At 39.0% G+C, this 26,100-nt stretch overlaps 1 protein-coding gene across 3 annotated transcripts; it reads left to right on the top strand.

The window, feature by feature from the left end:
• The first annotated feature begins 3,733 nt into the window (after positions 1-3,733).
• Positions 3,734-20,671, top strand: GMFB (glia maturation factor beta). 3 transcript variants are annotated; one of them, XM_040477186.1, is made up of 7 exons: positions 3,734-3,872; positions 8,493-8,589; positions 10,226-10,275; positions 10,970-11,019; positions 11,971-12,056; positions 12,978-13,051; positions 20,622-20,671. In XM_040477186.1, exons 1-7 carry the CDS (start codon positions 3,870-3,872, stop codon positions 20,658-20,660), a joined length of 399 nt encoding a protein of 132 aa, XP_040333120.1. In that variant the 5' UTR covers positions 3,734-3,869; the 3' UTR covers positions 20,661-20,671. The 3 variants fall into 3 exon arrangements, with proteins under 3 accessions (XP_040333120.1, XP_040333117.1, XP_040333118.1); XM_040477183.1 differs by lacking the exon at positions 20,622-20,671 and adding an exon at positions 15,211-18,917 and having other exon boundaries at positions 3,738-3,872; XM_040477184.1 differs by lacking the exon at positions 20,622-20,671 and adding an exon at positions 15,211-18,917 and having other exon boundaries at positions 3,741-3,872; positions 11,974-12,056.
• Positions 20,672-26,100: the final 5,429 nt, after the last annotated feature.

Genomic DNA, 26,100 nt, shown 5'->3' with positions numbered 1-26,100 from the left:
CATTTTCCTGTTACACACTCTTCCCTGATCCATCCTGCTCAGGCAATAAAGGAGAAAAAAACCAACTAGAAAACTCACTGGCACCATACTGGTCATTCTTCAGGATCTGCCTTCTTGTGGTGTGTAAGGCCTAAAATTAAGGTCTCCTATCATGTGCTGCCGTGACATTCAGGGATATTGGGAATGACCCAACTGCAAGTTGTTCTCCCTACTCTGCTCGCACAGATAAGGTTCCCTAACCAGACAACCCTCATCATGGGGACCAGACACAGTGCCTGCTCATCCTTGAGTGGTAGGTTCCAGTTCCCTGCCAGCCTGGGCACCACACCCTCTTGAGACTACAAAGCCTGCCTCACACAGCCTCTTCACTGTGCTCCCAAGGGCAGCTCCCTGTAGCCTTGCATGACATTTGCTGTCCCCCTCCCCCAGCCTGTGAGTCCATGTGACTAAAAAACTGCCATCAGTCTCATCTGTCCAGTGTTAAGTTTTATGTGTTTGGCTATCCCCATAACCCTAGAGCCATCACAGACCCTTCACAAACAGGATGAAGAGGAGGCCATCAACACTTTCCTTCTTCAATCCACTGGCTATTTTGTTATTATTTACTCTTTAGAGGCCTCAGGTAGTTGTTTTTATGTTCTGTCCAGAGCTTTTAGTTGTAATCAGTGAGAAAGAAGAGACTGCAGCTTGGTTACTCTCTCCTGGCTGCCTCTGGAAATCCCTTTATCTCTATAGTCTAACCCAACAACAGAAGGATCTTCTTAAAAGGACACAGAAGTCAGAATGATCCTGCTAAAATGCATGAGACTACATCATTCCCCTCCTCAATCTCTCTCTCTCCAATAACACTGTATCTTGACTCCGTAAATGCCAAAGTCCCTATGATTATTTACAAGGCTGTTGGACCCAGGCCTCCAATTTTATCTATGACCTCATCTACAATTCAACCCAGCTCATCCACTCCAGTCATTTGATTGCTTTTTTGTTCCCGGCAACAACATGCATGCTTCTGCCTCCGGGGCCTTTGCAATGTTATTCCCTCTGTGTGGAATGTTCCCCCAGATATTCACATGGCTAATCTCCACAGCTTCAAATCTGTGTTCAGACATGACCTTCTTAGTGAGGACTAGGACTACTACCCTAGTTAAAATCACAAATCCCTCATCCCCTGTATTCCCAATCTCTCTTTTCCTATTTCTCCCCTACCCCAACACTAATCACCTTCTAACATACAATAGTGTTTACAAATTTATTATTCTTATTGCCTGATACGTCCTCCTCCCATTAGAATGTTAGTTCCATGATGGTAGGGATTTTTAGTCTGTTTTGAATCTTGGTGCCCAGGACAGAGCTGATTACATAATGTGCCCTCAGTAACTATTTATTGATGGAGTAAATGGGTGGGAATATATAAGTAATATAAACATACTTTAGCAAAGGTGCTGTTACCGAGAATAACGGACTTACAAAAAATTCAGGCCAGGGGCGCCTGGGTGGCGCAGTCGGTTAAGCGTCCGACTTCAGCCAGGTCACGATCTTGCGGTCCGGGAGTTCGAGCCCCGCGTCAGGCTCTGGGCTGATGGCTCAGAGCCTGGAGCCTGTTTCCGATTCTGTGTCTCCCTCTCTCTCTGCCCCTCCCCCGTTCATGCTCTGTCTCTCTCTGTCCCAAAAATAAATAAACGTTGAAAAAAAAAATTAAAAAAAAAAAAGAAAAAAAGAAAAAATTCAGGCCAGAAAAGATTATTTTAGTTCTGATCTTCCCTCAATTTTTTATTAGAATTCTCCTTTACTATTGACCCTGATCAATAGTCAAATGCTTCCCTGGGACAAAACACGTTCTAGTGATCGCAACACAGCTTAGCGTTGATAGGTTCTTGACCTTTTTAGAGGGGTTAGCCAGGCAGAAAAGTTCTGGAAAAACATTCTGGAGCTTCACACACACATATCTCTCCACCTCTGTGAATGACCCAAGCCAGAATGGCATTTCTAAACCTCCTTTAACATAGATACCATGTTGTTGTTGTTGTTGTTGTTGTTGTTGTTGTTGTTGTTGTTAAATTATGTTCTATAGACCGAGTTTGAAGTTTCTGTACATAGTCTATATTAATTTTATATCTCCCATAAAATAAAATAAATCATTTTCAACAGTGTCCTTTTCTTGTCAGTACACCCAGTGCAACCTCTCTTGGGTATAATAAAAGACTAGCTTGGGAAATTTTAAAAGAATAGAATGAAAGGGAAATAGATATACTATTTATTGGGTGTGATGTCATGTAGCTTAATGTTAATTTTCTCACCTTTTCCTCTAATTCCTCCTATAGATAGAAATAGAGGAGATGGGAAAAAGGTGGAGGTGGAGGAAGAATCTATTTAAAGTTAAATATAATTGCTCATGGACCAGTAACATCATTTTCTCTCCCATCGTTTGTTGGATGGTACTATGTGTCAAGCTTACCAGTCCTCTCTTCATTGTAAAAAGTATTATGGGGGCAGACCACTGTGAGGATGTAGTTGAATTGTGGAATTTCTAATAATTAATATTTTTATCTTTTCTAATTGATGAGAAAATATAGGTATTGTATCAAATCAGTTTTTTGAACCTTGTTTTAATGTTATTTACTAACATGCTAACAATTTGTTAAATTTAAACATTAAATACAAACTTTAAAAAATTCTAATAATTCAGTTTAGTACTAACCAAGAAGGATGGCAGTGGGGGCATGTTCTAACAATTTGTTAACTTTAAATGTTAAATACAAACTTTAAAAATTCTTTATTTTATTAATTTTTTTTAAATGTTTATTTACTTTTGAGAGAGAGACAGAGCATGAGCGGGGAAGGACAGAGAGAGAGGGAGACACAGAATCTGAAGCAGTCTCCAGGCCCTGAACTGTCAGCACAGAGCCTGCTGCAGGGCTTGAACTCACCAGCCATGAGATCATAACCAGAGCTGAAGTCGGATGCTTAACTGACTGAGCCACCCAGGCACCCCCCCCCCAAACTTTAAACATTCTAATAATTTAGCTTAGTACTAATGAAGAAGGATGGTGGTGGGACCATTGTGGAGTTTTCTTTTTCTTTGGTTCTTTCACTCATTCAGCAAATATTTGAGCACTTATTATGGACCAGGAACCATGCTAGCACTATGCTGTAAACACCATGATATCCTGCCCCAGGAAGCTTCTTATATTGAAGGCACCTGTATGAATTCTAGAGTTCAAAGTTTACTTCTTCCAAACCACTTTTCTCACCACATTGAAAAATAAGCTTACTCCAATCAGTTCAACTCCTACAGAAACTTCTTAAAATGTCTTAGGCAGTGGTTCATAACACCATGTCGACAACAATCATTATTCAATTATACTTCAATAAATAAACACGATTGAGAAAAGGAATGTATTCACCAATCCTAGATTGGGGAGAGAGGTTTGGGGAGGGGTTCTGGAGAAGATGGAAGGAAAGGCAGGCATGCCTAGATTTGAAGGAGTTCAAATTTGGTCAACACACATATTTGCCATTGAAATGATTGTAATCACGTCACCAAGAAATTGCTCTCAGAGTTTGAGGAAAGTTAAAGGGGAGCAAGGAACGGGCTTGAATGTGAAGAATGCCTTTTAGCACTGTGGCCCACTCCCAGTGAGACAGAACCTCCCTTCCCAGGAGCAGGAGCTGGAGCAGGCGGGCGCTCGCGTTCCGGCTAATTTTGAGCCGCGCCTCCCGCCGTCCGCCGTCACGTGCCGGCCCGCCTCGGCCGCGTTGATGGGTGGGGGAGACTCTCCCAGGCGCCGGGGCAGGAAGGGAGGAGGTCGTCGTGCCATTCTTAAAGGGGCCCCAGGGAAGGCGAGAGGCTGCTGACGGCCGGAAGGAAAATGGTGAGTTGCCGCCGGGGAGGGCGGGGGCCGGAGGGCCGGGCCAGCCAGCCTGGCTCTCCTGTTTGCCGGAGCCAGGCTCTGCGGGCAGCGCCTGGGGTGGGTCGGCTGCCGCTTCCGCCCCGGCTGCTGGCGCGTGCCCACAGCCAGAGACTTGGCCTCTGCCCGCAGCCGCTTCCACCCGGCCTGAAGGCAGCATCCTCCGGCCGGGCCTGGGGTCGACCCGCCCAGCGGATCCTGGGACTGGGGTGCGGCCGGTAGTAGGGTTGGGTCACCCTCGCCTGGGTCCTTCTGGATGGAGAGTGCCAGCTCCTGAACTGCAGGGTCGGAGGGGGCTGGAGGTCTGGCTCAGCGAAGGGCTCCCCTAAACGCCGATTTCTTGCCAGGGCCCGGGCCAGGCCCGAGGGGCAGACCGGCGCTGAGCACCTTCCGCCTGGCGGCCTTTTCAGGGAGGATTCGGAAATTCAGATTCCATTCTCTCGGCCTCGCCTTAGTTTCTATCTCCTTCTTCCTTGGCCTGCCGCTCGGTATTTCTCCGTATCCTTGCTTTCCTTGAGTCAGGGCAGCTGGAAACCTTTGACCCAAGGCTTTGATGCTTTAGCCTTAAAGTGCCTGTCAGATGCTTTAGTTTTGTTTGTTCTGGGGGCTTTAGCTTCCGTCCTCGAATGGGTTGAACCCCATGCTTGAAAATAAAGTGGAGAATTAAATCAATTGCCTAACAAGGATTTTTCTGGATCTTTCCTATTGGGTGTTTAAATATGCTCAAATATGCTCGTTTCTTTAATTAGAAACAAAACACAGCTCCCCACTGCCCTGTGTCTGACCTGTCACTCATTTCTCAACCCATCTCCTTCGAATAGATCTTGTCATGGTCACCAAATACAAGGGACTCTTGAATTCTCATCTTAACTGACCTTTCATCTGCATTCTGGACAGTTTATACTCTCCCCTTTTTGGAGCTTTCGCTTTCCCCAGACTTTCCCCTTGACTTCTTGTTTTTCTCTTTTACTGTTGGTCCATATGTGTCCCATGCAGACTGTTCTTCCCTGGACATCACATGGAGGTGTTCTAGGCTCCAGTCTAATGCTTGGTTTCCATTCTGGTTTTTTTTTTTTTTTCTTTATCCATCTTTTCTTACATTCATAGTTTCAATTACCTCCTACCTATAAGCAGATGACTTGTGAATTTGTATCACATTTGCTTCTGAGATCCAGTCCAGATCTATATTTCCCACTATTTAGTTACCTTCTAGGAAGCTTTTCCCCACTTGGGTGCTTCAAAGCCACCTCAGTTTGTCCAGAGTAGAACTCATTCTCTTTTGTTGCAAACCTGGTTTTTCCTCAGTGTTCCTCAACTCAGTGAAAGGTATAATTCAGTCTGTTACACAAGTGAGAAGTTTGGAGTTATCTCGGTAACTCTTTTTCCTAAGTCACCCCTCCAATATCCAGTCTGGCATTAGCTCCTTTGTAGTGGTTAAGAGAGTGTCTAGAGATCAGGCTTCACTAGTTGTGTTAACTTTGGGGAAGGAACTTAACCTCTCCAAACCTTAGTTTTGTGCAAAATGAGAATAATAAAACAAACTCATCCTAAGGGATTATTTTGAGCATGAGGGGAAGTGCATGTAAAGGGCATAGCACCATGTTTCTCTCACAGTGTTTAATAATGTGTTAACTGTTCTTAGCAGTATTTCCCTACTTCTCTTGTTCCTCATCAATCTAAGCTACTTTTCATCTCTCACTTGGACTAGTCTTGCCAAGTAACTAGTCTTGCTCTATTTATCTTGGCACTCTGTTTCCTGCATGCAAATCTGATCATGTTTCCCATTACCTCTCTGCTTAAAACTCCTTAGTGACTTCCCTTTGCTCATAGGATAAAGACCAAAATATGACCCACGAGGCCCTATGTGGTCCAGTCCCTACCAACCTCTTCTTATACCATGTTCCTGCTCATTCTCTGTCCTAGAGTCATACTGGCCTTTCATTATCTTACATGTACCATGATCACTTTAATCAAAGGGTTTCTGCATAGGCAGTTTTGGTCCTTCAGATACCTTTTTCAGGCAAATCTTTTGTGACCATAGTGTTCTTCCCTGGTCCTAAGTTCTCATAGCAGCTTGTGTCTCTCTTGTCTAGTTCTTACTACAGGTACAAACAAATACACATTTTCTTACCTGATCCTTTTTCTTTTTTTTTTTTTTTAATTTTTTTTAACGTTTATTTATTTTTGAGACAGAGAGAGACAGAGCATGAACGGGGGGAGGGTCAGAGAGAGAGGGAGACACAGAATTGGAAACAAGCTCCAGGCTCTGAGCTGTCAGCACAGAGCCTGACGCGGGGCTTGAACTCATGGACTGTGAGATCATGACCTGAGCTGAAGTCGGACCCTTAACCGACTGAGCCACCCAGGCGCCCCCTTACCTGATCCTTTTGATGTAGGTCTGTCTTCTACTAGACTATAATAGAAGCTCCCTGAGGGCAAGCCCATATTATTTATTTATTTATTTTATATGATTGTATTCCTAGCACTTACTGTGGTGCTTACACTCACTAAATGTTTCTTACATGGAGAAACCAATAAGTGAACAATCAAGCTCAACACTCCACTTAATTGTATATTGATATTTACCCACATAGAGTTGTTTGCAGGGTGTTATACTTACTCTTAAATGCTTCTGCTAACTGTAAGCCATTAGAATTGACTGAGCCTGCATCCCTTTTCTTGTAGGAAGGAATTTTTGGCCTTATTATGGTATTGGGAGGGGTGAAAATGCCAAAACAAGCTCTGTAAATCAAACCACAGCATGATTTTCATTTGGTTTCTGATCCTCAGAATGTCAGGATTGCACAAGCAGCTCTGAGTGTCAGAGCTGGAAGGTAAGACTTTTGTGATAAGTTGTGGTCTTTGCCTAAACAAGAATCTAAAATATTTATTAGTTTCGCTAATGGGTTCTACCCTTGGTTGAAGAGAGAATGGAAATTCTAACTTTTTGACTTCTGTATTTTTCTTGAAAATAGACTATGGTTGAATACTACCTTCAGGAAGCTCCTTATGACTTAACATCTCTTTTTCTAAGGAGAACTAATAGGATGCATGCACTTGACTCCTTATTTATTCGCTAGGACCTTATTTATTGGACAATACCTATTGACGGGATATCTTTTCTAATTGTAAATAGCATATCCTGTGGTCTGAATTAAAGGACAATTTAAAATAATACCTATTTCTGATTTAACTTATGCCCTCATTTACCCAACCTGGGGTCAAAAAAGTAGGCTTTTATTAAATTTGTATTTTAACTTAAAATTGGAAGCCTTCAACTTTTTGGGTTATAATGAGACATGTATTTAGCATTGGTCTCTGAAATGTTCTAATTTTCTTGAAGGAGAGGGAAACATGTTTGAAAAGATCAAAGAATGTGGACCTTCTTTTGGTACCTGACTCAATCAGACCTGTTGCGGGGGGAAAAACAATGTAGGGAATTCGAATTCTATTTGATTATTTGAGACTGGAATTATGGTTAGGTTTTTTAAGGTGAGATATTGTTATTATCCTTGTATTCTTAATGGCACATACTGTCATTTTAATGATACGTACTAAAATATATACAGTTGAAATGACTTTGGGCCTTTGCTATGTGACTTCCATGGGGGGCAGTATGGAGGGTTTTGATGCAATAAGATCGACTATGTGTTGATAATGTTTGAAACTGATATAGGTGCATAGGGTTCCACTATACTATTCTCTCTCCTTTTCTATGTGTTCAAAGTTTTACACATTAAGAAAGGGGAGAAAAAAGATTTCTGTCCTTGTGCTTTCAATCAGTAATACATTTGCATTACTAAAAGAAGAGTGCTTTAGGTCATTTCCTTGCCAGATTTCTGGAGAAGAATCTCTAACATTTTTTCATAATTGTAAAAGGTTCTTTTAGTATAGTTTATATTTGTTTCATCTAGTTTTGCTTTCATAATTCTTTTTTTTTTAAGAATTCATAATTCTCTACACCCAATGTGAGGTTCAGACTCAAGACCCTGAGACAAGCTGCATGCTCTGCAGACTGAGCCAGTCAGGTGCCCCGCTTTCATAATTCTTAATAACTTCTTTTTTTAATCCCCACAGTAATTTAGTTAAGATATAAAATGGTATTGGTATTTACTCTTGTGACTTACTTTTGTTTATTTGTATTTTTTCACAGTTGCGAGACACAAAAATGAACCAAGGTCTTATTAATTCTAAGTACAATAAAGATGATTTTTCCTGTTCTTCCTGCATAGTGCAAAAATGTATTTTCTAACAGCAGTGATCCTTGACTTTTCCTGTATTCTTCCCTTCTCTGGTTCTGATGAAATTGCACATTATTATATCTAGTTCTTTGAGACATTTATTAGCCAAAGAGAAAGTTAAGGCATAGCCTACACATTAGATGAGCAAATGTGTATGATTAATGTAGATAAAGGTTGGTAGATTTAAAAGCTCTAAGTGTTCAGGTGTTTCATGTTAGTTCACTTAATTGTGACATGTAGATGTCAGTATGTTTTTAAAGGTATTAAGTTTTATAACTTTCACATGTACATGTATTGAAGTCATGGCATTTTATACATGTTTTTTTTTTTTTTTCGTTTCTAGAGTGAGTCTTTGGTGGTTTGTGATGTTGCTGAAGATTTAGTGGAAAAGCTGAGAAAGTTTCGTTTTCGCAAAGAAACGAACAATGCTGCCATCATAAGTAAGCTAAAAGTGATTGCCTCAGTTACATGGTCTTTGTTGATTTTTATCTTATAGCTACATTGAATAAACTGAGACTTTAGGAAATAATATGCCTCCTCCTGTTTTATTTTATTTATTTATTTTTAACGTTTATTTATTTTTGAGACAGAGAGAGCATGAATGGGGGAGGGTCAGAGAAAGGGAGACACAGAATCTGAAACAGGCTCCAGGCTCTGAGCTGTCAGCACAGAGCCCGACGCAGGGCTCGAACTCACGGACTGCGAGATCATGACCTGAGCCGAAGTCGGCTGCTTAACCGACTGAGCCACCCAGGCGCCCCGCCTCCTCCTGTTTTAATCCTCCCCCTTGCTTTTAGATCACTTTAGAAAATAAGTAATATTTGTTATCATAGAACAGAGGTGGAGTGTCCTGCCTCCCTCCTCAGCTGCCTACACAGCTCTGGAGAAGATGATCTTAGTCACCTGGTCGTGGTAGTGACCCATCCAGCTCCATCCTTTAACTTCTCAGGAGACTAAAAATTTCCTGGTCATTCAATCTCAGCCAGAAACCTTTGCCTGCACCTAAAATGGTAAAATGTTCAGCATTGTCTTCAAAGTGATTTGGGGCCTTATTTCAATTCTAGACTTGAACCCCAGTTTCATGGAGAGTACTTTTAAGTGTTACCAACTTCTGACAATGGAAAGAATGATTTGCATATAGTCTCTTCTGCTGTGAGCTGTAGCTGATGTTATGCAGATTTCTTTTATATTCTTAAGTAATATTTAAGATGTGGGTGATGATTTAGGAGGATGAAGGAAGGGCAGGGGGGTAACAGTGTAGAACTCTATAACTATGCTTAATAGAGAGGCATCCAGTAGATGTGAATTAACAAGGCAGTGACAACTTGTCACGAATGTTGGTTCTATTACAAATAAATACTACAACGTAGGCATACAGTTCTTAAAAGTGAACATTCATGTCAGTGCCATTTTGCTGCAAAAGATAAAGCTATTTCAGATCTTACTGTATCTTACAGAATTTACTATGAAGTTATTACAAACGAAAACTGGCCAACATTTCAGAGTAATGGAAAAGTATAAAGGCATAGATTATCCAAACATTTTTCAATTAGGCTTAAGGTTATGTTACATATATTTGCATATAGATATCACTGCTGTTTGGTAATTCTTCCTGTCAGAATAATCATACTGTGCTATGAAATCTGGACTCTGGAGAAGCTGGAAATCTAGTGGTGGTTCTATCCTAACCCCTGGTCCGCTTTTCCTTTGCAGTTCTGACTGTGCTACATAGACCACGCTCCTTTATAGTCACCCTTTCAGACCTTTTTTTATTATCAAGGAAGTTGCATTTGAGTTACAAAATTCTTCAGATACACAGGAAATGTAAGGAGTTGATGTAAAATTCTAAATAAGCAAATTAGGTGATGAGAATTGTGGGTAAAAGCCTTTAAATGCTGACTGCTTGAAAAGCACAGCTAGCTAATTAGACCATAAACTAAGCTGCAAATGAGTTTTATGTTTGTGTTTCTTAATGTTTTAATTTTAGATGCCAGAAAAAGGACTGAGACTCTGTGGGTTGGGTAGATCAAGGTCACATTAGAATCACAGTTTACTTATACTGTATTTTTATTTTAGTGAAGATTGATAAGGATAAACGCCTGGTGGTACTGGATGAAGAGCTTGAGGTTTGTTTAATCAGCTAAGTACAGTTTTATAGTTAAGCAATTACTGTTGCCTGAAAGATGCGGTGTTAGTTACGTGTCCTTTTAAAATGAGTCTAAAAACATGCTCATTATGCATGAAAACCATGTGCTAATTATTATGTAGCACATTGTCTTGCTAATTTAATCACATTCTTGAAAACATTAATGAAACCAATGTAGTAAGTGGTCGAAGATAGGGCTACACGTCCAGTAAAAACTCAGTTAACTTTATAACTTCTAACTTGTTCGGCCAGTAATTAAAATCTAAAATGCTATAACCTAAGCGTTTAGTTTGTCAAAGTAAGTAACTAATTTAGACTGAAAAAAAATTAACTTTTTTCTCTCTCCAAATCAGATGCTCCTTTGAGGAGTGGCCTATTATCTTATTCAGAATTTCTTGACAGCTGAAACAAGAACACGGCTATTTAGATAATGAGTGGAACTAAACTGAGTGGGCTGGTGTGGGCTTTCACTGGCTTGAGGGTTTAGGAATCTCAGCTTATATACAATGTAGTAACCTAAATTTTATGTTGTGGGATGTGGTTATGAAGTTATATCTGTTAATAGAATGGGTACTTGGTATAAGTTATATCTGTTAATAGATGGGTACTTGGTATATACTTAAGGTATTATGGGTAAGAAAATGTTTAAAAAGTTTTTTTCTTTGTGGTGCTAGGGCATTTCACCGGATGAACTTAAAGATGAACTGCCTGAACGACAACCTCGATATCCTTTTCTTGGTGCTTTAAAAAGATTTGTTTCCTGGGGCGCCTAAGTGGCGCAGTTGGTTAAGCGTCCGACTTCAGCCAGGTCACGATCTCGCGGTCCGTGAGTTCGAGCCCCGCATCAGGCTCTGGGCTGATGGCTCAGGGCCTGGAGCCTGTTTCCGATTCTGTGTCTCCCTCTCTCTCTGCCCCTCGCCCGTTCATGCTCTGTCTCTCTCTGTCCCAAAAATAAATAAAAAACGTTGAAAAAAAAAAAAAAAAAGATTTGTTTCCTTTAGTGGTCAGAATTTTATTTACGAAGTTGGTTTGTTCAATTTTTAAAAGACCTATATTTTACAAAATTTTCTCCTACACCATGATTACAATCAAAATATGTATGCACGGGGGCACCTAGGTGGCTCAGTTGGTTAAGTGTCCAACTTCAGCTCAGGTCGTGATAGCAGGGTTCATGAGTTTGAGCCCTGCATCAGGCTGTCTGCTGTCAGCCCAGAACCCACTTTGGATCCTCTGTCCCCCACTGTCTCTACCTCTCCCCCACTCATGTTTCCTCTCTCTCTCTTTCTCTCTCTCTCTCTCTGTCTCTCTAAAAAAAAAAAAAATGTATGCACATATTGGACTAAGAAAAATGGGAAGTTGATGTACTAGTGGGATGAATTATTTCCTTTTTAAAAAATTCCTTCTATTATGTGGTTACAATAAAAATTTAGAAAGAAAACCTCCATACTAAATCTACACTTTTAATATATTTTTGAGAGATAATGTGATTTAATAACTTAACTTTGGGGCTCATGTATACTTTTATGGAAAGATAATGATAATAAAGGTATGCCCAAATGGATAAGAGAGAAATTTACCACTCACTAGCTCCCCAGGTGTATATTTCTTTCAGAACTTTGTCGGTAGATACTTGTCTCAAATAGAGCAATAATTTTAGTTTCTTTAACTTGAGAAAAACCTTCATTGTGTATAGTTATAAATACCAACATGATGATGGAAGAGTTTCATATCCTCTGTGCTTTATTTTCTCCAGTCCTGTTGGTGAGTGAATTCCTTTATATAGTATATTTCGTCCTGATCTAATTAAACCATTTTTATATAAGACAAATTTTATGCTTGTTTTAAAGATGTAAAGTGTTGACTTAACCTAAATAGAGGTATGTGCATGTGCACATGAATTCATCCTTAGAAAGAAGTTGTTTTCTTAGGATACATTTCTAGAAGTGTAATTCATCAGTCAAATCATACATACATTTAAGGAATATGAAACGTAGTGACATTTTAAAATACCAGCATACATTTTCTGTTTTAGTTTTGTGTGTGAGTACATGAACTTCATGTATAATCATGATATATATTTGTGTTTATGTGTAAAATAATAGTTACTGATGATAACGCCTATAATCTTGAGAATAGTTTCAGAGTAGCTTACATTAGATATTAAGGTGGCTTATTGTTATTCAGGGTATATCCATTATCACCAGAATTCCCAGTACTGTCACCATTATGCCCACAACTCTGAACTCTAAACTTTACTATTTGTATCCTTTACTTAGCACTTAAAATAGTAACTTTTGTCCAGGGTGCATCTCCCCACACTGATCCATCACCATCCCCAAACCTATATATGTTAGGCATCCATAAAATTGACCTTGATATTTAATGTCAAAATTAAAATAGTGCTGAAAAGTTCTTAAGTATTTACGAGGTTGTAAAAGATCTACAGAGATGTAGCCTCATTTATTTTTGTTGACCAGCCTTGTTTGTCATTTAGCTATGACTTTGTGCAGGCAATATGCAATGTAAGACTCTCGAAATACACCCATACACACTGAGACTGAAGTTTTTTGTAAACTCAATAGGATAAGAATATCCTAAATGTGTCATTTTTTGAAAGTAAAAAGTGAAAACTCATCACTTTTTAAATTCTAAGTCTCATGTCTATACTAATCTCTTTTCCAGGATGTAAGCCTGAACAACAGATGATGTATGCTGGGAGTAAGAATAAGTTAGTCCAAACAGCTGAACTAACCAAGGTGGTATTTGTATTTTACTTGCTTATTGAGATAGTATTTTTCCCTTAGAGCAATAGCTAAAGTAATCTGAAGAGTTAAGTATTTTTTGTGCAGGTGAAAGTTATTTAGAACAGAGCAGTGAACTTAGAGAGTTTTATTGTTTGAAAAAAGAATGATACATGTCATTAATCAAAGTGTGTTTTTTGAATGGAAATTACAAGTTAATTAGAAGAAATCACATTCAAAATATAGGCAGCTTTAGAAAAGCCACTGCAACTATTCAATCTATTGAGAGTTTTTTTTATCTTCCGTAATGTAGTTTTCTAGTAGATAAAAGTAAGTATTGAAGTTTCTCATAGCCCTTTACCATAGCCTAAATGAAACAAATTCCACATTATGCAGTTAACTATCTTGTTCCCAAGTCTAAAGTTAAATTGTTAAGAATACTTACTAGCTTTATGAAACTAGAACATTCTGTTTTATATGAGACACTGTCCTTATGCCTCCACTGTCCCCATTGTTTTATGGCATTTTTTGAAGTTTAATGGTAAGAGAGATACCTGTTCTCGAACTTTATTTAACTTCCACGTATTAGTTTGAGTTGTAAAAGTGTGTACTTTTAAGGTTTTGAAATGGACCATTACATCACTGAAATAATATTATTATTATTATTTTTTTTTCAACGTTTATTTATTTTTGGGACAGAGAGAGACAGAGCATGAACGGGGGAGGGGCAGAGAGAGAGGGAGACACAGAATCGGAAACAGGCTCCAGGCTCTGAGCCATCCACCCAGAGCCTGATGCGGGGCTTGAACTCACAGACCGCGAGATCGTGACCTGGCTGAAGTCGGACGCTTAACCGACTGCGCCACCCAGGCGCCCCTACATCACTGAAATAATATTAAATAACATTTCTTTTCAGGTTTTATTTTAAGAACAGCATCAGTGTTTTCTCCTTAGGTGTTTAATCATCAATCCGGGAGATGTCTTTCATTCCCCCCTGCTTTTACCTTTAGCCCATGTGATTGTCATTGATAGCCCCAACTTATAGACCCTACTTTTTCTCATTTGTACCATAGGAACACCCTGGAGTTGATCTAAGGGGTGGGTGATTAGGAAGGACAGCCTCATTCCTGTTCTAATCTCACACACACCATAAAGTGCTGGAATTAAGGCATTACAATTTATAAGTGACTTTTACAAATAATCACATTGAATCCTCACCACGACACTGTGATATTGCTGTTCTGTAGGTGGGAAAATTGAGTTTCAGAAGATGAAAGACTGGCCCAAGGTTGCATAATAGTAAATGACAGAGCTAGGATTCAAACCCACATCTGGCCTCAATCCCATCCTTTCTGCTCTATTACATTGTTTCTTTATAGCCATTATACTTCCCCAGCCTGTGTGTGTAGAGATTTGTGGCTGTGGGCCTGTAGTCCGTCCTTATCAAAACATTCTACAGCTTGTATTTCCTCCAACTATGGAAGACCAGTGTATGTTCTTCCAGTTCCTAACTAATTGATTGATTTTAGTTGTGTATACTTGGGGTATCTCTTCTAGTGGGTAAGATGTACAGAACTGTTCTTTTAGAATATTTGTAGATTTGTGCTTTTAAGAGAGTTTTGGTTTTATGCCATCTTGATTGCTAAACTTTGGTAACTTAGTACTTAGCATTTTAAAAAAGGAAAGGTTGGGGCACCTGGCTGGCTCAGTTGGTAGAGCGTGTGACTCTTGATCTCATGGGTGTTAAGTTCGAGCCCCATGTTGAGTGTAGATTACTTTAAAAAATAAAAAATAATGGGGCGCCTGGGTGGCGCAGTCGGTTAAGCGTCCGACTTCAGCCAGGTCACAATCTCGCGGTCCGTGAGTTCGAGCCCCGCGTCAGGCTCTGGGCTGATGGCTCAGAGCCTGGAGCCTGTTTCCGATTCTGTGTCTCCCTCTCTCTCTGCCCCTCCCCCGTTCATGCTCTGTCTCTCTCTGTCCCAAAAATAAATAAAACGTTGAAAAAAAAATTTTTTTTTTAAATAAAAAATAAAAAAAGTAAAGGTATGTCTAATTTACATAGATAAGTCATGACCAACATGAATGAAAGGAAGGAGAATTTGATATTCAACACTCACATATATATATATATTTTTTGAGAGTGTTAAAGTATGACATAAGGTTTTTTTCTTAAGGTATTTGAAATAAGAAACACCGAAGACCTAACTGAAGAATGGTTACGTGAGAAACTTGGATTTTTCCACTAATGTGAACTTCTGTGTTTCTAAAGTATTTATGTATTAACCTGACCATACTGGAACCAGACATAAATACTTATGCCTAAAAATGCACTGTTACTTACAGTTTGTTTCCTGCAGTAAAGAAAAATTCTTCGTTTGTTCAAAGTTTGAACAAAGGGGAAATCATCTTCATAGTAATGAAACTTTGTAAAGTGTTTCCTTATATTTGTAATTGTTAGGTGGACTACTTCTCTCCAGGGACTTTTTGCACTCTTGTGACTAATTTCTATAACTTATGGTTCAGAATTTGTTACTATTTACAGACACTATTGGAAAGTGGGTATTAGATTGTGATAGACAACAGTTGCCTCCTTTTGACAAATACTGGATATTAGCAGTTTATATATGAAAATAGCGTATTATCACTTGTCAAATCTTTGAAATTAATTTGGGGTAAAAGACTTGAATGACCCAATTTTGAGCCATGAAAAGTAATTTACTGTAGTATAATCTACATTACAAGTACATTTTTCATCAGTTCATGCCTTCTCTGGTTTCCTGTATCTTTTTAATCAAGTCCAGAAACTTTGTTCATCAGCCGTTCATTCTTAAGGTCTGGGAGTTAGATGTTATAATAGTTATGACTATTAGGTTTTCTTCTTAATAGAAAATAGCATCTTAGTCTTGGAAATTGATAGGTTGGAACTAATCAAGGGCTTCATTCCTGGTTGTGTCATAGCTGGATAGTTTTGGATCTAGGTTGATAACACTTTAATTGTAAAGCACCTCTCAGTGTTGTCCTGTGAACACTAGTTACTTTAAGTGTGTTAATACTGTGCCTTTGATTTGTTAGCTTTAAAGTTAGTTTAAGACTTTTACACTGCCAGTATTCCAGATTTGGTGAAATTAATACTTTTGTAAAGGGTCCAAGTAAAACAATTTTCTAAATGTGTTTATCTGAAATTTGTAATAAAATCAACTTCATATTTTTAAAATTCCAACTATCTGCTTGCATTGGTGAATATATGGCAGTTGAGAGTTGTAACTTTGGGTATATTTATGATTAGTTTCGTGCCATAGGAAAAATTATTTATCTTAAAACCTTGGCCAGAGTTAATAACATTAACACATCAATAGAAATTGCATCTTCTATCCTAAATGTCAGAAGATATTCTAAACTGTACGTCAGTCTTGTTGGCATCTTTGGCATGAAGCAAGGATTCTAATATGTAGTGTACTTTAACAACATGTAAGTAAGTGTTGAACTTAATTTGACAAACAGTGTTGAGACTCTAAAGACTAATAAAATTTGGTGAGCAGATTCTTATATTAAGAATGCCTTAGTCATTTCAAAACTAGAAAGGCATTATTTTAATGGCATATTTTCCATTCATCCATTCTTTGCATTTTCTTGTTGAGGTTTCTGTGCCAACTTTAATAAAGAGGTGAAGATAGTTGGAATTTCCACAATATTGAATCTTCTGTTGCCAGTGCTGTTTGGCTTCACTAATCTAAAAAACAGGAAGCAATAGGAAGTTAGTTGGAGATGAGGAAGTGCTAGAGTGGGCATTTGTTTTGGTTATCGAATGGGAAAGATTCTCTATTCCAATTTCTGGAGAGAGAGAGCGAGAGAGAGAGAAAGGGAAAGAGAGAGAACTTTACCCAGGAAGTTTATGAATTCTTTAAACAGCTATTTTGATATTGGAGAATAATGCTTCTAATTCTGTAGAAATGCAGATATAACCCAAGTGAATGGAGAGTGTTTTTAATGTTTTTAAATGAAGGAAATGAGATTTCGTTTCACCTGGTTTGCAGCAATAAGAGAAACTAGTGCTGCAAGAATGTATTTTTTAATGAGGTTCCTTTTTTGTCTTGCCTGTTTTTGTTTTTTTTAAACTGAAAGTCCTCACTGACCTCCATAAACAGAACTGAGTTCCCCTGTTCTCTAACAGGGGCAAAGAGCTATGATAAATCATGCATTTTTGACCTTGTTTGATTCCTTGTCTATAACATGTATTTTACAAGACAGTAAGTAAGACTGGGGAAGCAGTAGAATGTGTTTTTACTCCCTCTGTCCTCTAGGGAGACTTCTAAATTGTATGCTCCAGGGTGTTCTCAGACTTTTATATAAATTTCCTTTCCATCTAATCAAACTTTTGCATTGTTCTTTTCAAGTATATTTCTATTTGCTCTCTTTTTCTGCCTTCTCTCAAAAAGTAACTCCAGATTTGACAATTGCAGTTTTTACATTCCATAGCTTTCTGGTGCAGCTATTCTCATTCATATCTTAATCTTTCCCTGTTGGCATCAGCCTTTTTTCCTGGGAACCTCCTTCATGGTCTTCTAAGTCAGCATTAGTTTTGAAATTGTTGGCCTTGCATAATAAGTTCTGCATAGCATCCAATGTAACGATAGAGCCAACTAGTAATTCTAGCATGTGTTTAGTATGGTTTTTGTGGCAGCATAACTGACAGATGAAGAAAACTGTTCTCAGGTTACTATGCTGAAATTCCAAAATGTCATTTTTGAGTAGTATTCACTTCATTCTGGTATTGAAGCAATCATGTTAGGAGAAAGGTTGTTAGACTGTTTTTGTTTAATTGACTTCTAAAATAAATGTTCAAATTGTCTGTTTCTAAAAAGTTTACCAAATGCCTAGTGCAGTTAAACATACTCTTGTTTAAGAGGGTGTTGCTAAATTTTTTATTATCATTACTAAATAATCTTTGTAGCAAAATGTCTGTCAGCACTTTTCTGTCCCCTTTTATCTCCTATTTTCAGGAGTCACATGTAGCCATAAACTGTATCTTGGTCCGACACTTTAACTAAAAATTTCCAGTTAGAGGAGTTTATTGCCAAATTAAATTTGGCTGTCTTTATTCCCCACGTATATAGATAGTAAGGAAGGTATACTTAAAAAAATGTTTGGACTCCTTTAAAACCTGAGCAATGTCATTAATCCATAATGTGGACTAGTGATGAATAGATATTTTCATAAGAGTTTAAATGCTGATATTTGGTGGAAGTAGAGAGTAACTTGTATTCTATCAATTCAAATATTCTTAGTACAGTTGCTTTCCCTGTTTGTTCAATAGACTGATAATACTGGAATCTACAGAATTTGAGCCTTTACAACTTATGTGAAGAAGTGTCTCAAACATTTCTGGACAAATCTCATTTTGTATTTCTGGAAGAATGTAAATCTTATAGGCCACTTAACATCAATGGTCCCAAGTTGAATATTCTTGAGAAATTTGTTTCTTGTTATGCCATTTGACATTTCAAATCCGTGACCATGTTCCTGTTAATATTCAAAACAACTATGTTAAGGTTGTGATAGAAACTGTGTTTTCTTGCTTTTTGGAATATAGTTCATACACGTATATTACTTGAATATTGTTTGAGATCACTAACTTGCCAGGGCAGTTCCCACTGATCTAGATGGTCCAATATAATCTCATTCAGGAGGCTTGAAACATTAATGGTTTAGTCTTGTGAACTTTAACAGTTCCCTGTCATCATTTAACAAAATCAACAACTGGCACAACTTCTTAAGCTGTGATTTCAGTCTCTGCTAGTTCATATTGCATGTTTATTTTGGACAGTCTTCTGTTAAGCATGGTGCTTGTACTGGTTTAAATAAAATGTTAACATGAAAAGGCTTCTGGCTTTTCTTTTTTTTTCTCACCTCCTCTGCCTTTTATAGTTACTTTTACCTGCCTGGCTCAGTTGCGGTCTTTGCATGAGCCACACAGATTCAGTTTACTTTCTGTGGAAAAACTGAAAGGCAAATAAACAGGAATCACTTGGCAAAAATAGGATGGGTGAAGGAGAATGTAACAAGATTATAAAAATTTCTAAAACTTGGTCTGGTGCTAAAATGATTGTAGTGGCAGAGGGCGTTCTTTCTTTTCTTTCTTTTTTTTAATGTTTATTTTTGAGAGAAAGAGTGTGAGCAGGGGAGGGGCAGAGAGAGGGAGACACAGAATCTGAAGCAGGCTCCAGGCTCTGAGCTGTCAGCACAGAGCCCGATGTGGGGCTCAAACCCACAAACCATGAGATCGTGACCTGAGCCGAAGTCAGATGTTTAACCAACCTAGCCACCTGGGTGCCCCCAGAGCCCCCTCTTTCTGAGGGTTGGTTGGTTGGTCAGGTTTTTCTGGGTTCTACCCCTATCAGAAACCCTCCATTACTTATTTTGTTTACTTGCACACAAAGGTACCTAATTCTAGCACAACCTCTGGTTTCACCTACCACGATTCCCTACATTTACACTCCAGCCTAATGGAACACCCTTCTTTCTTGGGCACATGCTCTGGGCCACATCCCCTACCAGCACCCTCCACATGCTGCTGCTGCCTGTCAAAAATAACAATCTTCAATAATGATCTCAAATGTCATTTGAACTGTGAAGTCTATTTGTCAAACTAAATATAGTAACTTCTTTAGGAAATAAAACACAAAACTTTCATTAAACCAGTATCATTAGAGAAGGGCGCCTGGGTGTCTCAGTCAGTTAAGTGTTTGACTCTTGATTTCGGCTCAGGTTGTGATCTCACCATGGTGAGACCAAGCCCTACATCAGGCTCTGCTGAGTGTGGAGCCTGCTTAAGATTCTCTCCCTCCCTCTCTCTCTCTCTCTCTCTCCTTCTGCCCCTCCCCCCCCCACGTGCATGTGCATGCTTTCTCTGTCAAAAAATTAAAAAACCAATACCATTAGAGAAAAATTAGAAAATACAAACAGGGTGCCTGGGTAGCTCAGTTGGTTGGGCGTTCGATTCAGCTCAGGTCATGATCTCATAGCTCATGAGTTCAAGCCCCACGTCAGACTCTGTGCTGACAGTTCAGAGCCTGGAGCCTACTTCAGATTCTGTGTCACCCTCTCTCTCTGCCCCTCCCCCACTTGTGGTCTGTCTGTCTCTCGCTATCTCTCAAAAATAAACATTAAAAAAATACAAACAAGCAAAAGGAAGAAAACATCTGCTCCAAGAAATCCATTGTGATGTTTTTGGTTATCGGTTTCTCTGTAGGAGGAATCCTCTGGCCCCACAGTTTTTCTGGGAACCCTAAATAATTATGGAATTATATTCTTTTTTTTTTTTTAAGTTTATTTATTTTGAGAGAATGAGAAAAAGGGAGAGAGGCAGAGAGGGAGAGAGAATCTTAAGTAGGCTCCACGCTGTCAGTGCAGAGCCCCACATGGGTCTTGATTTCATGAATCATGAGATCATGATCTGAGCAGAGATCAAGAGTCCAACGTTTAACAGACTGAGTCACCCAGGCACCCTGTAACTCATTTTTTTCAGGTAATAAAAATTCCAGTCTAGTCTAATGTCAAAAATGTCAATGTCTTACTTCCTTTAAAGCTCCCTCCATCAGGGCACCTGGGTGGTGCAGTTGGTTAAACGTCCGACTCTTGATCTCAGCCCAGATCACGATCTTGCAGTTGGTGAGTTCCAGCCCTGCATCAGGCTCTGTGCTGATGGCGCTGATGGCAAGGGGCCTGCTTGGGTTCTGTCTGTCCTCTCTACCCAACCCCTGCTTGTCCTCTCCTGCTCTCTCTCTCTTTCAAAAAAAATAAACGTAAAAAAAGAACCAAAATAATAACAACCAAAAAAAATCTCCCTCCCTCATCTCTCTTTCCTAGCCTCTACTTTCATCAAGTCCACTTCAGGCTGAGAACCCACTGTGGGGATGGGGTGTGGTCTGTTCCTCGTTGTCCTGCTTTGCTCCCCCACTCCCTAGTTGTCTCTGGGCCCTCTGGGATTAGTGGAGGGGTGCAACTTAAGGGAGCAAAAAAAGACTCATTAACCTGGTACAAATGTAATCAGAGTTGGGGCCTTCTGGGGTGCAGCCAATGTCAAATACCAATTCTATTTCTCCATTGAATGCTTCTGTGGGCTCTTTGCCAATTCCCATTGAGGACTTTGGCTAGAAGTCCCTTGACATGGGTCATGTCTTCTATGGCTAGTGGCTTTACCACTGTCCCTCTCAGGTCTTAGCTTCTGGTAGTCAACTCTGGCATAGGCGCCCTGCTTCTCCAGATAGACATCTTGAGTTGTGTCCCTTGTTCAGCTCCCTTCCTCAGCCCACAAGAAACATGCCTCTTTGCCTTGCTGCCATCAGGGAGGGTACAGTTTGCTTCCTCTGTCATCAGTGTCAGCTCTCACATCTGGCCCCTGCATGGTTCTCTGGTCTCATTTTGTCCTATTCTCCTAGCCCACTACACCCGAACCATACTGGGCCTATTTTTATTTGTCAAACACACCATGCTCAGGCATTCTCACTAGCTGTAGCTTCTTCCTGGGAAGATTGCCCACTCTCCCTTCTCTGCACTCACCTCCTCCATATTCCTTTGACTGGCTTCTTTATTCTGAACTGAGCTTAAATGTTGCCTCTCACAGAGACTTTCCCTGATCATCCATCCTAAGGTAGCAACACAGTCACCATCATATCACATCTGGGTTTTTTTCCTTTTTTTCTTTTCTTTTTTTACATCTGCTCTAATTCTCTGCCTAGCACTTACCACCATCTGATAGTTTTCTAATTTATGTAACTGGTCTGAATAGGGAATCTCAAATGTACTCGTGTAAAAAAAAAATTGGGAGGTGTTTTTCAAAAATTGCTACCTCTGTTCCCCATCAAGCCTCTTTTTTCCTCTGGTTAAAAAGCTTCCTTGGTGATTTATTTCCATCATATTTCAGGCTGGTTGTTATAAGTCCCTCTTTCTATTGCTAAGATTCAGTTCAGATTCATTTTAAAAATCCAATCTTGGATCAAACCTCTTCTCTCCTTCAGCACACGCTGAATTTGTGGCTTTGGGGAAGGTAGGAGGAAATACTTGCCCTCAAGTCCTGTTCTCTTGTTCTGCCACTGGCACTTATCCCCCTGGTGTGGGAGAGGGGAGGGAGAAGACGTTAGCTTCTGTGCCTGCTCCTGGTGAGAAGACTAGCCTCCTGGATTGATTTCCTTTTTGTGGATGCACATGTTGTTGGTAAAAGAAGGTTGTGGTTCTTTTGGATGTCACTGCTTCTCTATTTAACACTGATTGGCTATGAGTTCCAAGAATAGGGCAAGCATTCAAATGCTGATTCTTTCCTAGAAGTCCTCTTTTGCATCTTTGGATGGCTTTTTAGGGTTTCTTCATGATTACTCTTTCTATAACTTCTGTTTTACTTGGATTAATAATGACCCCCCCATTTTCTTAGTTTTCAATGTAGTTATTGTTTTTTTTTCTGAACACCTCCAACAGATTAGTCAAATGCCTAGCAATTCTTCCAAATGCTTCAACAAATAAAATCTGTCAGTTCCAAAAGATTTCAAGTATGAAAGGAGAGTTGAAATTACATACATTTAAGTAACTTGTAGTTAAATAACTCTCAGTGGAAAAAAAAAAATCTATCAGTTCCCCCTTCCCCCCCCCCCCTTCTTAGAGACCTCCTTCCCCACCTTCCATCCTTCCTCTAAAATCTGTATTGGATGCTCTATAGGCATGAGCATTTTGTTCTGAAGCTTCTTAGCTGGAACCATTTGGTTGGGTCTCATGTATTCCCTACCTTGTTAACTCATTTTGCTGAAGCTCATGGTACATGGGAGGAGAGTTTTCATATTTCAGAAAATGTTTTTACTCCGTCATCACAATTGATTGGTGGTTCAGCTGCTGTGACAGATATTCTCTGATCGTCTCTCCAGAACCTGTCAGTCTCCACCCTTCACTCTGGTCTCTGTCCCCAGGAGGCCAACCTTTAGGAACTACATCAGCTGGCTCCCTTGCCCTCAGGTTTCTGCTGGAGGTCAACCAATCTCTAGGGAGGATGGAAAGGGAAGACAGGTATTTATTCCCTCAATCACAACATTAGGGCCTCGGCAGGCTATGGCCCTCCATTGAAAGTCACTTATCTACTCAAGACAGTCTTCTCTTTCTGAATCCTGGTAACCACTACCTTCCTTCCTTCCATGGACTTCGGGATGGGAACACAGAGTTTTTAAGACTGTGGTATCTCTTCTCACTGTAGTCTTAGCCCTTTATCAAATCCTTCTCGAATTATCTATCCCCTTTCCCGGGTTGAAATTCTAGGGTGGAAATTATCTTCCCTCAGAATTTTAAGGGCATTGCTCCTCCACCTTCTAGTTGCAACATGCTGTTAAGAAGTCTGATGCCTTGGGGCGCCTGGGTGGTGCAGTCGGTTAAGCGTCCGACTTCAGCCAGGTCATGATCTCGCGGTCCGTGAGTTCGAGCCCCGCGTCAGGCTCTGGGCTGATGGCTCGGAGCCTGGAGCCTGTTTCCAATTCTGTGTCTCCCTCTCTCTCTGCCCCTCCCCCGTTCATGCTCTGTCTCTCTCTATCCCCAAAATAAATAAACGTTGAAAAAAAAAAAAAAAAGTCTGATGCCAGTCTGACTCCAATTGTGTTGTAAGTTATGTTTTTCCTTTGGGATCTTCTCCCTAGTTATGATATTGTGCAATGTCTCCATGATGTGATTCGGTGTGGATTTGGTTTCATTCATTGTGGTAGATATTTGATGGACTATTTGAATCTGGAGATTCACATTCTTCAATTCAAAGAACAATTTTTTCCCATTATTTATTTGGTAACCTCCGTATTTTTGCTCCCTCCTAGCACTTTTACTGGTTTGGATGGTGGACTACTTGCTCTGACTCTCTAATTTTCTTATCTTTAATATTATTCATCTCTTTATATTTTTTGTTTTTATTCTGGGAGATTTACCTCAACTTTCTCTTCCACCCCACCTGTTGGTTTAAATTTTTCAGTTATATGTTTAAAAGCTATACAGATTTTATTAGTAAGATCTAACAGTTAAGCAAGGAAAACAAAACTTCTTCAGAGTCCTTAAAATATTTTATAAACACTTTATATTTCAACAAAGGTCTTTTATCTTGGAATAGGCAGCTAACAGCATCACTACAGTTAAATATTTTATAAACACATGTGAAAAAAATACTCCAGTTGATCTTTGAATAACACGAGTTTAACTGTATGGGTCCATTTATATGTGGGGTTTTTTTAATACAGTACAGTATTACAAATGTATTTTCTCTTATGATTTTCCAATATTTTCTTTTCTCTTGTTTACTTTATTGTAAGAATACAGTGTATAATACATATACAATTGTTGGTGTTATTGGTAAGGTGTCTAGTCAACAGTAGGCTATCAGTAGTTAAGTTTTTGGGGACTCAAAAGTTATTCATGTATTTTCAACTATGCGGTAGGTCAGTGTCCCTAACTTCCGTGTTTTTCAAGGGTCAAATCATCAGACTGTACACCTTAATCTTACATGTTATATGTCAATAATATCTCAATAAAACTAGAAAAAAACATTTTAATATATGTTAGTTTCCTTTCAATCCATTCCTATGTATAGGAGATAATTGTATATGGTATTATCCAATTTTTGTAAATAATATATATATTCTTCATTTAAAAAACTATTAATAAATGTAGTTAGTTTCATAATTTTTTTTGAGTGCATATATCATAGTGTACTCAACAGTTCTCTTGTTAGATATTTTGGATGTTTCCAAAATTACTGCTAAAGATATTTTTGTTCAAAAGAATTTTTCCATGCTTTGGATTATTTTTGAGGGTTATTTTTTTTTAAGTTATTTTTTTTAAGTTTATTTATTTATTTCGAGAGAGAGAGTGCCCATGTGTAAGCGGGGGCATACGGAGAGGGAGAAAGAGAATCCCAAGCTAACAGCACAGAGCCCAACATGGGACTATATACCATGAACCATGAGATCATGACCTGAGCTGAAATCAAGAACTGGATGCTTAACCAACTGAGCCATCCAACGCCCCATAGCTCACTGTTTTTTGGTTTAAAAACTACACCCATGGCCAAAGATTTGACAACCTCATGTGTTTTCTTACCATTTTATGGTTAGCCATGAATTGACCTAATTATATGATATAAAAAAGAATTTAAATTATTAAACATACCTCAACAAAGCTTAACACATCTAAAAATATTTTTTCCTGATAATTTGGGATGCTTCCTTTAGAAAGTGTTCAATCCTTGGGGCACCTGGGTGGCTCAGTCAATTAAGCATCTGACTTTGGCTCAGGTCATGATCTCACGGTTTGTGATTTCAGGCCCCGAGTCGAGCTCTCTGCTGACAGCTCAGAACCTGGAGCCTGCTTCGAATTCTGTGTCTCCCTCCCTTCTCTGCCCCTTCCCTGCACATTCTCTTTGTCTCTCTCTGTCTCTCTCTCTCTCTCAAAAATAAATAAACATTAAAGAAAGTGTTCAGTTCTTACATGGAGTTTGGTCTTTTTCTGGAGCAATTATTCTAATGTACTGATAATGTTTGATGATTTTTGTATCTCAATCATACTTAATTACTGCAGGTTTATAAGATGTTATATATATATATATATGTGTATATATATATATATGTATATTTATTTGTGTGTGTGTATATATATATATATATATATATATATATATATATATATATATACCTTTCTTTGTTTTCAAATATTTATTTGGTATTTTCATGTATTCTTTAAGTAACCTTTAAAATAATTTAGTTCCAAATCTCCTTGGGATGTTGATTACAATTGTGGTAATATAAATTAATTTGGGAAAAAATGACATCTTTTAAAACTTCAGTTAAGGAAAATCTTTTAGCTATGTCTTTTATATTTCTCAGTGAGGTGGTATAGTCTTTCTCATATTGGTAGCACACATTCCTTGTTGAAATTTCCGGGTATTCAGTTTAATCCATCTCTGGTCGTGAGATTAATTGTGAGGTTACTCATGGTATGGTAGTGAAGAGCTTGACCTAGGGATGGCTGTACAACTGAGCTTCACTGAAATTGGA

Source organism: Herpailurus yagouaroundi, unplaced genomic scaffold (genome assembly GCF_014898765.1).
Source record: "Herpailurus yagouaroundi ecotype Mexico unplaced genomic scaffold, PumYag 141, whole genome shotgun sequence".
Classification (NCBI taxonomy): Eukaryota; Metazoa; Chordata; class Mammalia; order Carnivora; family Felidae; genus Herpailurus; species Herpailurus yagouaroundi.
This window is presented reverse-complemented; position numbering and strand designations above follow the sequence as displayed.